This window comes from Bombus pascuorum, chromosome 2 (assembly GCF_905332965.1).
Source record: "Bombus pascuorum chromosome 2, iyBomPasc1.1, whole genome shotgun sequence".
Lineage (NCBI taxonomy): Eukaryota > Metazoa > Arthropoda > Insecta > Hymenoptera > Apidae > Bombus > Bombus pascuorum.
Window position 1 is genome coordinate 17,937,948 of NC_083489.1, and position 11,486 is coordinate 17,949,433.

General features: G+C 45.5%; 2 protein-coding genes across 4 annotated transcripts in view; one reads left to right on the forward strand and one right to left on the reverse strand.

Annotated features, from left to right (window-relative positions):
• Nucleotides 1-8,881, forward strand: part of LOC132916234 (frequenin-2) — a 54,326-nt gene extending 45,445 nt beyond the window's left edge. For both annotated transcript variants that reach the window (XM_060976049.1, XM_060976050.1), the window contains exon 8: nucleotides 1,243-8,881. In XM_060976049.1, coding sequence (XP_060832032.1) covers nucleotides 1,243-1,410 — 168 coding nt within the window. In that variant the 3' untranslated portion in view covers nucleotides 1,411-8,881. The remainder of the gene's footprint in view (nucleotides 1-1,242) is intronic.
• Nucleotides 8,874-11,194, reverse strand: LOC132916789 (uncharacterized). Of its 2 annotated transcripts, XM_060977117.1 has the most exons (6): nucleotides 10,747-11,194; nucleotides 10,326-10,557; nucleotides 9,737-10,117; nucleotides 9,506-9,667; nucleotides 9,190-9,434; nucleotides 8,874-9,103 (listed from the first exon to the last, which is right to left on the reverse strand). In XM_060977117.1, the coding sequence occupies exons 1-6, from the start codon at nucleotides 11,002-11,004 to the stop codon at nucleotides 8,945-8,947; spliced, it is 1,437 nt and encodes a 478-aa protein (XP_060833100.1). In that variant the 5' UTR covers nucleotides 11,005-11,194; the 3' UTR covers nucleotides 8,874-8,944. The 2 variants fall into 2 exon arrangements, with proteins under 2 accessions (XP_060833100.1, XP_060833099.1); XM_060977116.1 differs by having other exon boundaries at nucleotides 9,506-10,117.
• Between the last annotated feature and the right edge of the window lie 292 nt (nucleotides 11,195-11,486).

An 11,486-nucleotide genomic window follows, 5' to 3' on the forward strand; every position in this document is an offset into this window, starting at 1 on the left:
GGTACACGGTTCGTTCCAATGCACGTATTTTTCTTCGTCGAGGCAACGTAGCGCGAGATCCGAGATAGGTTTGCTCGCAGAATACGTAATGCGTGCATTGTTGTGCAAGCGTTTACCGCTATCGCGATCGGCGCATGAAAAATTTAACGGAAAAATTTCCACAATCGTCGATGCTACAGACGACGCGGTTCAAAAAATTCCGTCATCGACAAGTATCGCTTTACAAGCTTCTCGTCGTTCGTGCTTTTTCCTCTTACGGCTCGCTAACATCGTACGACTTGCGTTAATCGTACGCGTCGCTTTGCCCCTTTCTTTCTTCGTTATCCGTTTGAGTCGCAAGCAGCGCCATTGCGCTGTTTACATTTCGTGTGGAAAAGTGCCAGTACATTTGAACGCTACGGACTACTCACGATATTTTGTATTGGGTTGGCAACTATTGCTGATTTTGTCATTACCATCTAATGATAAAATCCGCAATCACTTAGTTGCCAACCCAATATTTCTTTATTATCTTTTCAATAATTTTTATCAAACAAAACTCGAAATATTTATAAACTAATAGTGCGCATATATAATAATATAGATGTATTTCATAAAAATAAGAAATACGACGAGCGCTGCTGCGCCGTTCGTTTCCTTCGCTTGGTTGGGGATTTTTCCAACACCCCTGCGACTCAAACGGTTGCAGATCACGCACGTGCGATATGAAAAAGACGAACTTGCGAGCGACTGTGGAAAAATGTAAAAGAAAGTACACCGAGTTCGTACATATCGTAGAAAATATTAAAATGAAAAAGGGATGCGACGCTATAGAAACTCCGTGGAAGCAGCGGAAGAGGGAAAAAATCGACCGACTCGATCTGCGTTAAATTTACCGCTCTTTCCAAGCGCTTTATCTGAAAACTCGCCGACACGAGAAATTCGAATTAAGCGGCCTTCCGTGACTTTATCTTTTCTCCATTTCCGAGATAAACGCGCGTGCACAACGTGAACTTGGAACAATACTCTTACGACTTGGTAACGTCATACGACGCGCGTTAATCGTACGCCGGTTCCTTTTTTCGTAATCCTACGCTGCGTATACGCGCGATAGGAAGCGCGTTGCTTTCAGAGCTCGCGCGACCTGAACATTCTAACGATTCTGCGGAAAGTTTCGCGGTGGAAACTCGCAGATTCGGAGGAGGCGAAGCGCGGTAGAAATATCGAGCTTGTTTCTAACAGATCGGTCGCCTGATGTTTCAGGGACAACAGCCGCAGGCGGAAGACGAGAACACGCCACAAAAGAGGGTGGACAAGATCTTCGATCAAATGGACAAAAACCACGACGACAAATTAACCCTGGAAGAGTTCCGGGAGGGTAGCAAAGCCGATCCTAGAATCGTGCAAGCGTTGTCGTTAGGCGGCGAGTAACCTCGAGCCCCGTCGAGACCGCACCGTGCGTCGTCGATCGTTTCAAGCCGGACGATCGTCTCGTCACTTCGGTCCGGTCGTCGAAACGGATAGAGAGAGAAATCGATCGCTCGAACAGATAAGGAAAACGGGCGGCTCGATAACCATAAGCACGCAGTCCGACGTACACGCATACGTAGGTAGCACATAATGCGAATCGACATGACGCGACCCTCTCTCTCCCTTCCTCTCTGCACTTTGTTTGTGCGAACGACAACAGGGACGGACGATAGAATCAGGAAAAATCAAGTCCTCGGGAAATTGACTTTAACACGTTGACTGCCGCGTGTGTTTTCAATGAATCTCCTTCAGGCCACGAGTGTGGTACAGATTACTTTGATCAAATGGTTCTTTTATGCCATCACAGTTCGAAAAGGAATCAAATGGTACCGAAAATTTTGCTTTCAACTCCTTCTGGCAATTTCTGTTGAAAACGCTTTGACGGTTTACAAAATTGCAATAAGGAAGAACGTACATATTAGAAGATTTGGAGAATTATTAACTGCAAAATTATTACATAATAATCATAACATCGCCGTTCGGAAGAATCATTAGACTCGCATGCAAATTATGTTATGTAGATAAAAGACGTCGAACGGATCGATCAAAGACTCGAGAGAATTTAAAAAAAACAATAACTTATTGTCCAAATTGTCCCGACAAACCTCAGCTTTGTATGGAATACTTTAAAGTTTTACATTCTAAATAATTTTCTTAATAAACCATTTTCGTATTACCTTTATAACAATTCGATAGTTTTATTACTTCCTGTGGAATATCTTTTCAAATACCTACGACAATCTTTTGCAAGTAATCAAATAAGCGTCACCCAAATACGGATAACGCGGATCTATTAAAAATTTTGGCGTTATCCGAATACGGGTGTCACAGCTCCGCTGAAAACTTTGGTGTCACCCGAATATGGGTGACACATCTGTTGGGGATTTGGTGTCATCCGAATACGAATGGCGCGGCTCTATTGTAAACTTTGCCGTCACCCGAATATGGGTGACACCTCTATTGGGGATTTGGTGTCATCCGAATATGAATGGCGCGGCTCTATTGTAAACTTTTCCGTCACCCGAATATGGGTGACGCGGCAGTCAACGTGTTAAAAGGCGGAGATCCGACATCACCGAGATCCTTCGATCGGTGTATGCTCGGCGGAACGCGAAAAGGAAACTAATTTTCCCGTAGACGCTGTCCGCGTTCTCGCCGTAGAACCTACCACGGCAGTAGAAACATTGTGGTCACACGCTGCCAAGCGTATGGAGAACGAGCGAATGATCAATGGAGCAAAGAATATACGTAGAATGAAGGCGACGATATTCGTCGAAGGTTTCGATATTCGCGAACGCACAATTTACGTGACACGAAAGAAACGAGAATTCGATGGATTCGCAAACGCGGGGCGTGGGGAATTTTGCGATACTTTGGAACCGTCGGTTCGATACCGCGCCAAGCGGGCGCCGAGTGAAAAGCAACCGGAGAAAAAGGAAGGAAAGGTGAAAGAGAGCGGGCAGGAAATGATTAAAATAAGAGGAAAGCGGAAAGGACGAGCGTTTTATCGACTGGCCGCATTTCCTCGTCAAAGCGATTTCTCGTTTCAATTTTCAAACGCGGTCGGTAGAACGACGCCACGGAACAATTCGCCCGGGTTCTCCGATTCTAACGAACCTTCGATGCCTTTCGCTCGTCCGACAATTTCGGATCGCTGAAATTGCTTGGCAGAAAATTTCGCTTACAGGAATTCCACCCAGACAGACAAACGAAAAAGTAAAATAAATAAAAAGCATTAATTAAGAAGGAGAGCAGAATGTAGGCCGTTTCGAGAAACCAGCTGCGATCTAATTGAAACGAAGAATTCGTGGATGTCGGGTCGATATGTTTCTGAAAAAGTCGAAGCAGTGGCATGCAATACACGCGACACGACGAAGCGTGAAACGAAGTCTGAAGCACGCGGCTCGTTAGCACGCGTCGACCCTCGTCGTCGAGGTTCGTTACTCTTTACCCTGGAGCCTCGCTAAACACCTGACCCGTTTCAACGTCGTTTCCATGTTAAACGTTCGCCTTCGTGTTCCGACTTGGATGAGCGAACTGGACACCATCGACTATGAGCGATGATCATGATGAAATTGACGACGTTGATCGCGGATAGCTGGTTCGCGACCCGCTGCTTACCTTATTTTTCTATTAAACCTTTGCACTCCTGTGTCGAGTGCGACTCGACATGAGTTTTCATCTCAGGAGCTCCTTTGTCGAGTCTCACCTTTTTTTGTGAAAAGCAGGATTGTATCCTGTAAATTGTTTCAAGATATATCTACACTTAAAAATTACAAAATACAAGAATAGTGCGAATAAAACTGGTATTTAAGCGAATTTCTTCCTTCCTTTATTTATTTAAATTGTCTTATTTTTTGATTAAAGTAAATTTCAAATAAAACAGTTAAAAACGTTGGGAGCTGCTGGTAACGAAATTGAAATAAAATCCGGAGTGCAAAGGGTTAACAAGCGACCTTACGCAACAACGCCGTATGCGAATTCGTTCGATGAATCATATTTATTTTTAACATAAATTTCCATAAACCGGTAGCCCTGACCTTTCTCGTTTCTTGAAACTCTGCAGCGACGAATTTTAATAAGCTTCGCCCGAAGTTACGTATTTCGTTTCACTTTCTTCCAAACGTCTTACGACTATCGTTTCGGCATAAACGCGCCTACAAATCGCCAGATCTCCCTACGTTTTCCTGAACGTTGTACGATCGATCGTTCATGGGTTACAGATCGGTGCGTCGGTGATAAACGTGAACGCAAAACACGCAAAACTTTCCCGAAAATGAAAATACTCGTTCCACCATGCCTAACATCCGACGAGTGGCGTCGCGACGCCACTATCTTACATTCTTCGTTTCGTGCTGTTACATAAATTATATCGACGCTATCGTCGCCATCCCGGCGCTTATACCCACACACATATCTACATATACGTACACATATAGCAGCAGCAAAAATTATACGACCGGCTAAACGACCACGCCTTTGTACGCGCCCCCAGGATTAAGGTCGTAGAGGAAGTTCGGAGACAAACAACTCCGAAAATAAATCCAAGCGAGTTCCTCTCACGCTTAAGTCGCTCGTCTACTTAAGTTACGCGTGTTTTTCTCGTTCGACGATTCCATTGATCTACTTTGGTCGCATTGACTTGCCCTAATTTCTTCTTTTTCCTATTGGCTATTATGCTATATTATTGTCACATTATCATTGTAATTACATTATTATATTATGTTTGACGATTTGATATTTCGCTGTACACCGTAGTTTGGTCGTGCGATAGATTTCGATGCTACGACGTTAACAGATTAACACTTTACCGACCGATAGCTGATTAATCGGCTTTTTGTCTCCGACGCTTATCGACCGATAGTCTATTAATCGGCTTTTCGTCACCGACAATCTTTCTCATTATTTGAACAGTAATTTGTTATTTAGTACTAAGGTACCTTGCGCCAGTTGCGTTGCTTTGTAAGCTCCCACAGTTTTATACCGATTTGAAAATGACTGTTTGCTATGAACGAAAAGAATGGTATTGGAGAGTCTAAACCGAAACAGATCCGGCGCCTAAGTTGCCGGTTGGACGTGCGTATGCTGTTGAATCGCCAGCGGTCAGTAAAGTGTTAACGCGCGTCGCATACGTTTTAAAAGACGTTGGCGCGCGGTTCGTTCTTTTTTACCTACGTCGATCGTGTTATATTTCTATGGGAAGCACTGGTCGTTCGAATGTAACAAATATTTCGTAATGAAACTCTCATTGCCGCCTTCGTTCGAGGGTCAATGAGAAGTCTCTGCCAAATTGTGCGTCGACACATTCACCGATTCGATGCTCTTTTCTCCCGTCGTTACGTTCGCTACTCGGCTTAAAAACCTTTGCAATTTGCGCAGTTGGAGACGAGCGATATAAAAACTGGAGGCGAACGAATAGCAGGAGGATAGCGGCGACAGCGGGGAAACACGCATTTGCGGAGGATCGTGTTTTCTCCTCTTCCTGCTTCTTCTCGCTTGCGCCAAAAATTCGAAATTCATCCGTAGATCGCCTCCTTCCCTTGCAAACCTACGAGCTGCGTCTTTCGATGGGAAGAGCGGCGAGCGTACAAAATGGGAAATATTTTGCGAACGTCCGTCACGTTTCAAAGATGCGCGTGGTGCAACGTATACAACGTACGTAGCTGGTATTTGCCAAAAAGTTCAATAGCCGTGACATTTGACAGGTTCTTTTCTAGTTGTCGTGGGGCAACTTCCAGGCTACGAGAACGTTGAAAACAGCGAAATCAAAGCGGGAAGAACCGTCCCGTTTGTCGTTCGTATTACCAAAGTTGTTCTTGTTAGAAGGTAGCCTTCTCATCTACTTTACGATCCGTAGCGAGAAAGAAAGTTTAAACGATTTTAGATAGAATTAGCGTTTACTCTTGTTCCTTGGAAATTACACGCAATGCATCGTACCGGTTCCACGTGCAATGCACAAGAACAGCGGTTTACATTTTAATGAAAACCGGTAGATTGTAGAACGTGGATTCGCGCATGCGACGACAAGGCGATACCCGTATGCGTGCTACGTTCGGCAACTCGTCCACCACCTTTTCTTTTTAATCGAAACTGTACGATCGATGACAGCGCGAATCTCAGCTCGTCGCCGAGTTTCTCCGATCGAAGGTTCCAAAGGTTCGATCGTTGGACGAACGATCGGAGGAAACACGTGGACGGACGCGAGAAAACGAACGGAGGTTGTCGAACGAACTCGTCGAACCTTGTCAAACAGTAGCAATAATCGAAGAACTTTGTTAGCGCTGTCGACAAGACATTTTTTAACCGACGAATAAATGTAAAAAGCCAGCGAATTCGCAGCAGCGCTCGCTGTACCAGCAGATCGGCCGCGAGTCAACGCCGATGTTTTCGAGTTTCAACGCTACTTCGGCGATCCTCGCGTTATTCCATCGACTTTAAAATAAGCAGAAGCTTATAAGGAGCGGTAAATCTTCGCAAGCAGATTTATCGAATCGAGGTACACCGAGGTGGAACGAACAGAAGAACCACCGGCTCTGTACTATCATATCGTACGTATACGCCGATCGATCGTTGGCAAGTTAACTTGTGCTGTGTCGTCGGCTCAACTATATCAATTCGATGATTGCGAAACGTTTGCGTTCTTTCATCCGTATGATTGATCCGGATATCCTCGTTGCTCGCGTCGACCGAACGTTAACCATCTTTCTTATCGGAGATTGTTAACCTGTTCGATCGGATCGGACAGAAATACTCGAAAATCCTGTCGCGATTTAACCGACGCTTCGTTCTTCGCATTACTTGTGTACTTCGTTTAGCGACAATTTCTTATTCTCTGAGATATTCTCGAGTTTCTTTTGTTTCGCTTTTGCGAAGCTTTTCCGATCAAGCGTTCCACCGACACGCTACACAGTCGTAGAACGTGAAAATCCGGTGACGTTGATAGCCGACGTACAAGCAACCGTGCGAAGAAGAAGAATCGGCAAATTCGTTTTCGATGTTTGCCGGTTACTCGAAATGGATTGTCGAAGCCGCGGCTGTAACAGCGCGTGCATCGGAGAAGTGGCTCGACAAGAAGGCGACTTGTTCGTGTACCGGCGAATCATGGACTGGTAATTGGCTTGATTGAGTAATTTTTACATTTCCAAGAGACGTTATAGGAAAAGGATTTTTGCTTAGCTGAGACTTGTAGATGCTTTCCGTGTAAAGTTCGTGTAGTGAAGCTTCGTCGAGCTACAGTCTCCTCCTTTTAACTTGCCAGTGGTACGAAACGAGTGATACGACGAAACTTGAAAAAAAAGAGGAAGAGAGAGAGAGAGAGGAGAGGAAGAAGCACAAGGAAGTGAGTGGTAAAGAGGAAGTAAAAATACGTGGTAACGCGCGTTGAAATATCTTCTTCGAAGTTTTGCATTCCTCCGCAAGATATATCTACTACTACTACTATTACTTTTCGCGCGTTTATCGTCGCGAAAGCTCGTTTTTATAAATATTTTACGAATTAGTAAATCCGCAGAGAAAAAGAGAAAGAGAGAGAGAGAGAGAGAGAAGAGAAGAAGGAGAGTTCTTCGGCTTCTTGAACAGAACATTTCACGTGGATATTGAAAATTGCTATGAACGCGATGGAAACACGGTCGTGTTCGTTCGTGTCGTAAGACGCGGACCAGCTGTTAGGATATCGAGTTCGAATTCCATTCGACGGGCAACTTTATCGCGACAATCAAAACGGCTTTATAAGGTTTACAACGTTCTGCCCTTGGTTTGGGAAACGACAAGTTTTTCCGACGAGTTGTATCGAACCAAAGGAAAATCACTTTTCCAATGTTCGATGATTCGCAAAAATAGAATAAAATACGAGAGACTTGAACTATCGATCGGTTCCGCTCCCCTCCTCTCTCACTCTCTCTCTCTTTTTCTCTCGCTCGCTCGCTCGTTCTCGCTCGTTCGATGACTCGAATGAAAAGAAAATCAATTTCTTCACGCGTACGATTAAAAAGAATTATTCTACTATAGCGTTACTCGATATTTTGAAATGCTGCAAAGTTAAAAGGGCTATTCTAATGCGTGCCACTATACTCGTATCGCTATTATCGCTAGTTATATACTAAACGCTAATCTACTGTTACTCTACTCTACTTACTCAGCAACGTGACAAACTTCTCCGTCTAGAACGCGTACGGTACTCTCTCGTTCGGCGAGCAAACTCGAATGAAAGAAAGAAAGAAAGAAAGGAAGACAGAAAGAAGAAAGAAAACGGAGAAAGAGAAGAAACTACGCGGTGGAAAGGAAGAAAGCGAAAAAGAAACGATTCTCGATGGGTACATACTACACGGACACACATGACATTCACACGAGAACACGAAACACACAGCAGACACGCGTACACGCCGACATACGTCAAGGTCATTGTTTTACGAACTTTCTGTGATAATTATTAACAATCACTAAATACAAGGAAAATCGTTAGTTACGAGGTGGCAGGGAACGAACGGACATGCTTGTAAATTGTAAATAAACGCGACGGCGGGTTTGCGATAATCGCGACTGCGGTGAGTAGAGAAACACAGAAAAGGGGGCAGACAGTTACGATCGGATCGGAAGAAATGTTGTTGTTACGCGATAACACGTTATCCGTGTTCCGTGGTTGATCGAGGATCCACGGCCGGTTCGTCGACGATTCGGACGATCGTACGACGAATGGACGACGGAAGCAACCGAGACAAACATCGTGACCTCGATATACATAGCTAGGTTGCTCGGTTACCACGAAAATCTAAGCGCATTGTTATTTTGTATGGTCCCAGGCGTTTTTTCTAAATAACCACGACATCGTAACACACGATAATGATGGTGATTAATAAAAATAATTTGAAGCACACGTGAACGCACCACCTTGCCCTCCACCTTTTCTTGTCTTTTCAGCAATGCCGCGCAGGTTTGGCTACTCGAACGTTTGCCGATTTCCAGCTGCAGTGCGCGCTAGACGCAACCGATGCAACTCCTCCGTGCGTCGCATATCCTCGCTCAAGGCTTTTATCCTCAGCTGCACCTCTTGAATGGCCATTTCTGCGATTTTGATCTTCAGTCGTTTCTCCTCCGCCTGTAACCAACCGAACCGACAAACGTCTTGTCCCGTTACGCTGGTCCTGCGCCCAATTTCCTCGGTTACAATTTCCATCAACGTACTTCGAGCTGTTGCAGAAGCAACCGGTGCTTCAATCGACTACGATAATCCGTGAGAAACACGTAGCCCTTTCCGAAGCTTTGGTCCCTTCGAGCTGTCGAGTTTCTCGCGCGGACACCACCGACCTCGTTCTCGTCGCTCTCCGTCGCGATCACGTCGCCATCTTCCTTCGACGATTTTTCCATTTTCTTATCGCGAGATGAATCGTCGTTCGCGTTGCATTCCAAGGAACCGTATACCTCGCTGTCTGCAAAAATATCTCGTTTTCATCGGATCCACAACTATCGACGATCTACGCACCGATTCCCCTTCCATTACTTGCATTCGTTTCCTTCGAACGCGTTCGATCGTTTTTACATTCCGCTAAATTGTGGTGGTAACCGAATGGCATCGCGCGTGCACCATCGTTCGTGGCGCGTGTTTTTCTCGAATTTAACCAGTCGCCTTGCTGCGCCTGCTGTTCGTTCCACACAGCGTCCGCTAAAATGCAAAGAACGTTGGACATGTTGACCGTTGTTGCCAAGTAACAACGATCTTTTTGCTTTTTACCTGTCCGCCTGGAAGGCAAAGATGCCTGCACCGTGCCGTCGATCGCGTTTGTGGAAAAGTACGAGTTGTCGTTCTCGGGATAAATCACCGACACGGTGACGCTGTTGTTGGAAATACGCGCGTTGGACACCACGATCCGATTCATAGTTTTGCACTCTGTCGCGTTATTCGATAACAACGACGACGACGACGAAGACGACGATGACGACAACGACGATGATGTCGATACCACCAGACGATCCTCGTTCGCAAGGATCTCCTTTCTCTCCTCCAAATTGATGTCCTCCTTAAGACTTACATTCTCCAATGTGTTCGTGCCTTCCGCCTTGGAATCGTCGGACGCTTGGTCGTCGTTCCGCTCCACTTTGACTCGCGACAGATCTTAAAATGGCCAACCGTTTATTTCTACGTCGTTTCCCCGACAAACTCCAATCGCCGTATCGAGAAATGTACCGCACAACTCGAACGAAAGACTATGCAAGTGCAATGACTTTGCACGGGCCACGACATTAAAAGGTTTACGCGAGCGAACGATAAACGGGCAGACGGACAACTACCGAGGCAAGAGGTAAAAATATGAGAAGAATACCAATGAAAGCATCCGGGTTGTTGGAATGGTGAGCGTTGGCTGCGTTGTCTTCGTATTTGTCACGAAACCGGCCGCCTGATTTCGTCGGCGACCTCTGCAAATGATCGGCCAACGATCGAACAACGTCAGGAATTTGCGAAAACTTAGTCGGCGACCGATTCTCTACAAAAACTTGGTATCTATTCCACTCGAGGCACTCGGTCGTCTCTGATTCTATGCACTTCTTATTTTCCTACAATGTGTCCATTATATGTCAGAGCTGTTTCAAGGGGAGAAGAAGGTACGCGAAGCTACGGAAGAAGGCGAAAGCGTAAGTGCGAGGATTGGCGCGAACCATCAATCTCGTTGAAATATCGAACGATGGGATTTGGCACGTTTTAACACGAATTCGATGGATAAAGGGAAAATCTGAAGAAAATACCTTGCCAAACGCCATAGCCTTCTTGCAGTGATACTTGTAATTTTGCCAATATTTCTTCAATTGTGCGGACGTTTTGCGAGTAAAGCCGGCCTTCTTAAACTCGTCCTCGATGGTCGTCCAAATTTTTTTACGGGCCAAGGTAGAAGCACTCTTGTCCAACAGAGGCGCGTACTGCTTCATTATAGCCAATAGATGAACTCGTTCTTCCTTGTCGAATTGATTCTTCTTTCTGTCGGCTTCCGACAAATTACGCGGCATTCTCGGCTAGCAACTGTATGAGAAACCGATACGGTGCGGCGTCGATCGATCGCGATGTATCGTTGGCCGGGGTGCGGGGGGCTCGCCGATTGGATCGCTGTTGCTCGAGCAATCGAGAACGAACGCTTAAAGACGTAAGAACGTAGGATCGCAAGAACGCGTACGATCGTAAGAAAGCGTTTAGAGAAACGCAGACTATCTTGGCAGAAGTGCGATCGCTTTTGTTTCGACAAAACAGATCGCCGCGATTCGTCGTTCTTTTCGCGGTGCGTACAATCCTTAGTAGTTTTGCACGTTGTTTTCTCCGCTTGCTCGCCGCGAGAAACATCGCACTCTCGGCTCCTACTCTGCGCTGTCCTCTTCTCCATTCCACCTTCCTTCGCTTTTATTTCGTCGTAATTCGTTTTAATTAATTTCAAATTCCACGCAACCGCGCCCTTTTAATGTAACATCGATCGTAGTCAGAATCACGCGAAACTCTT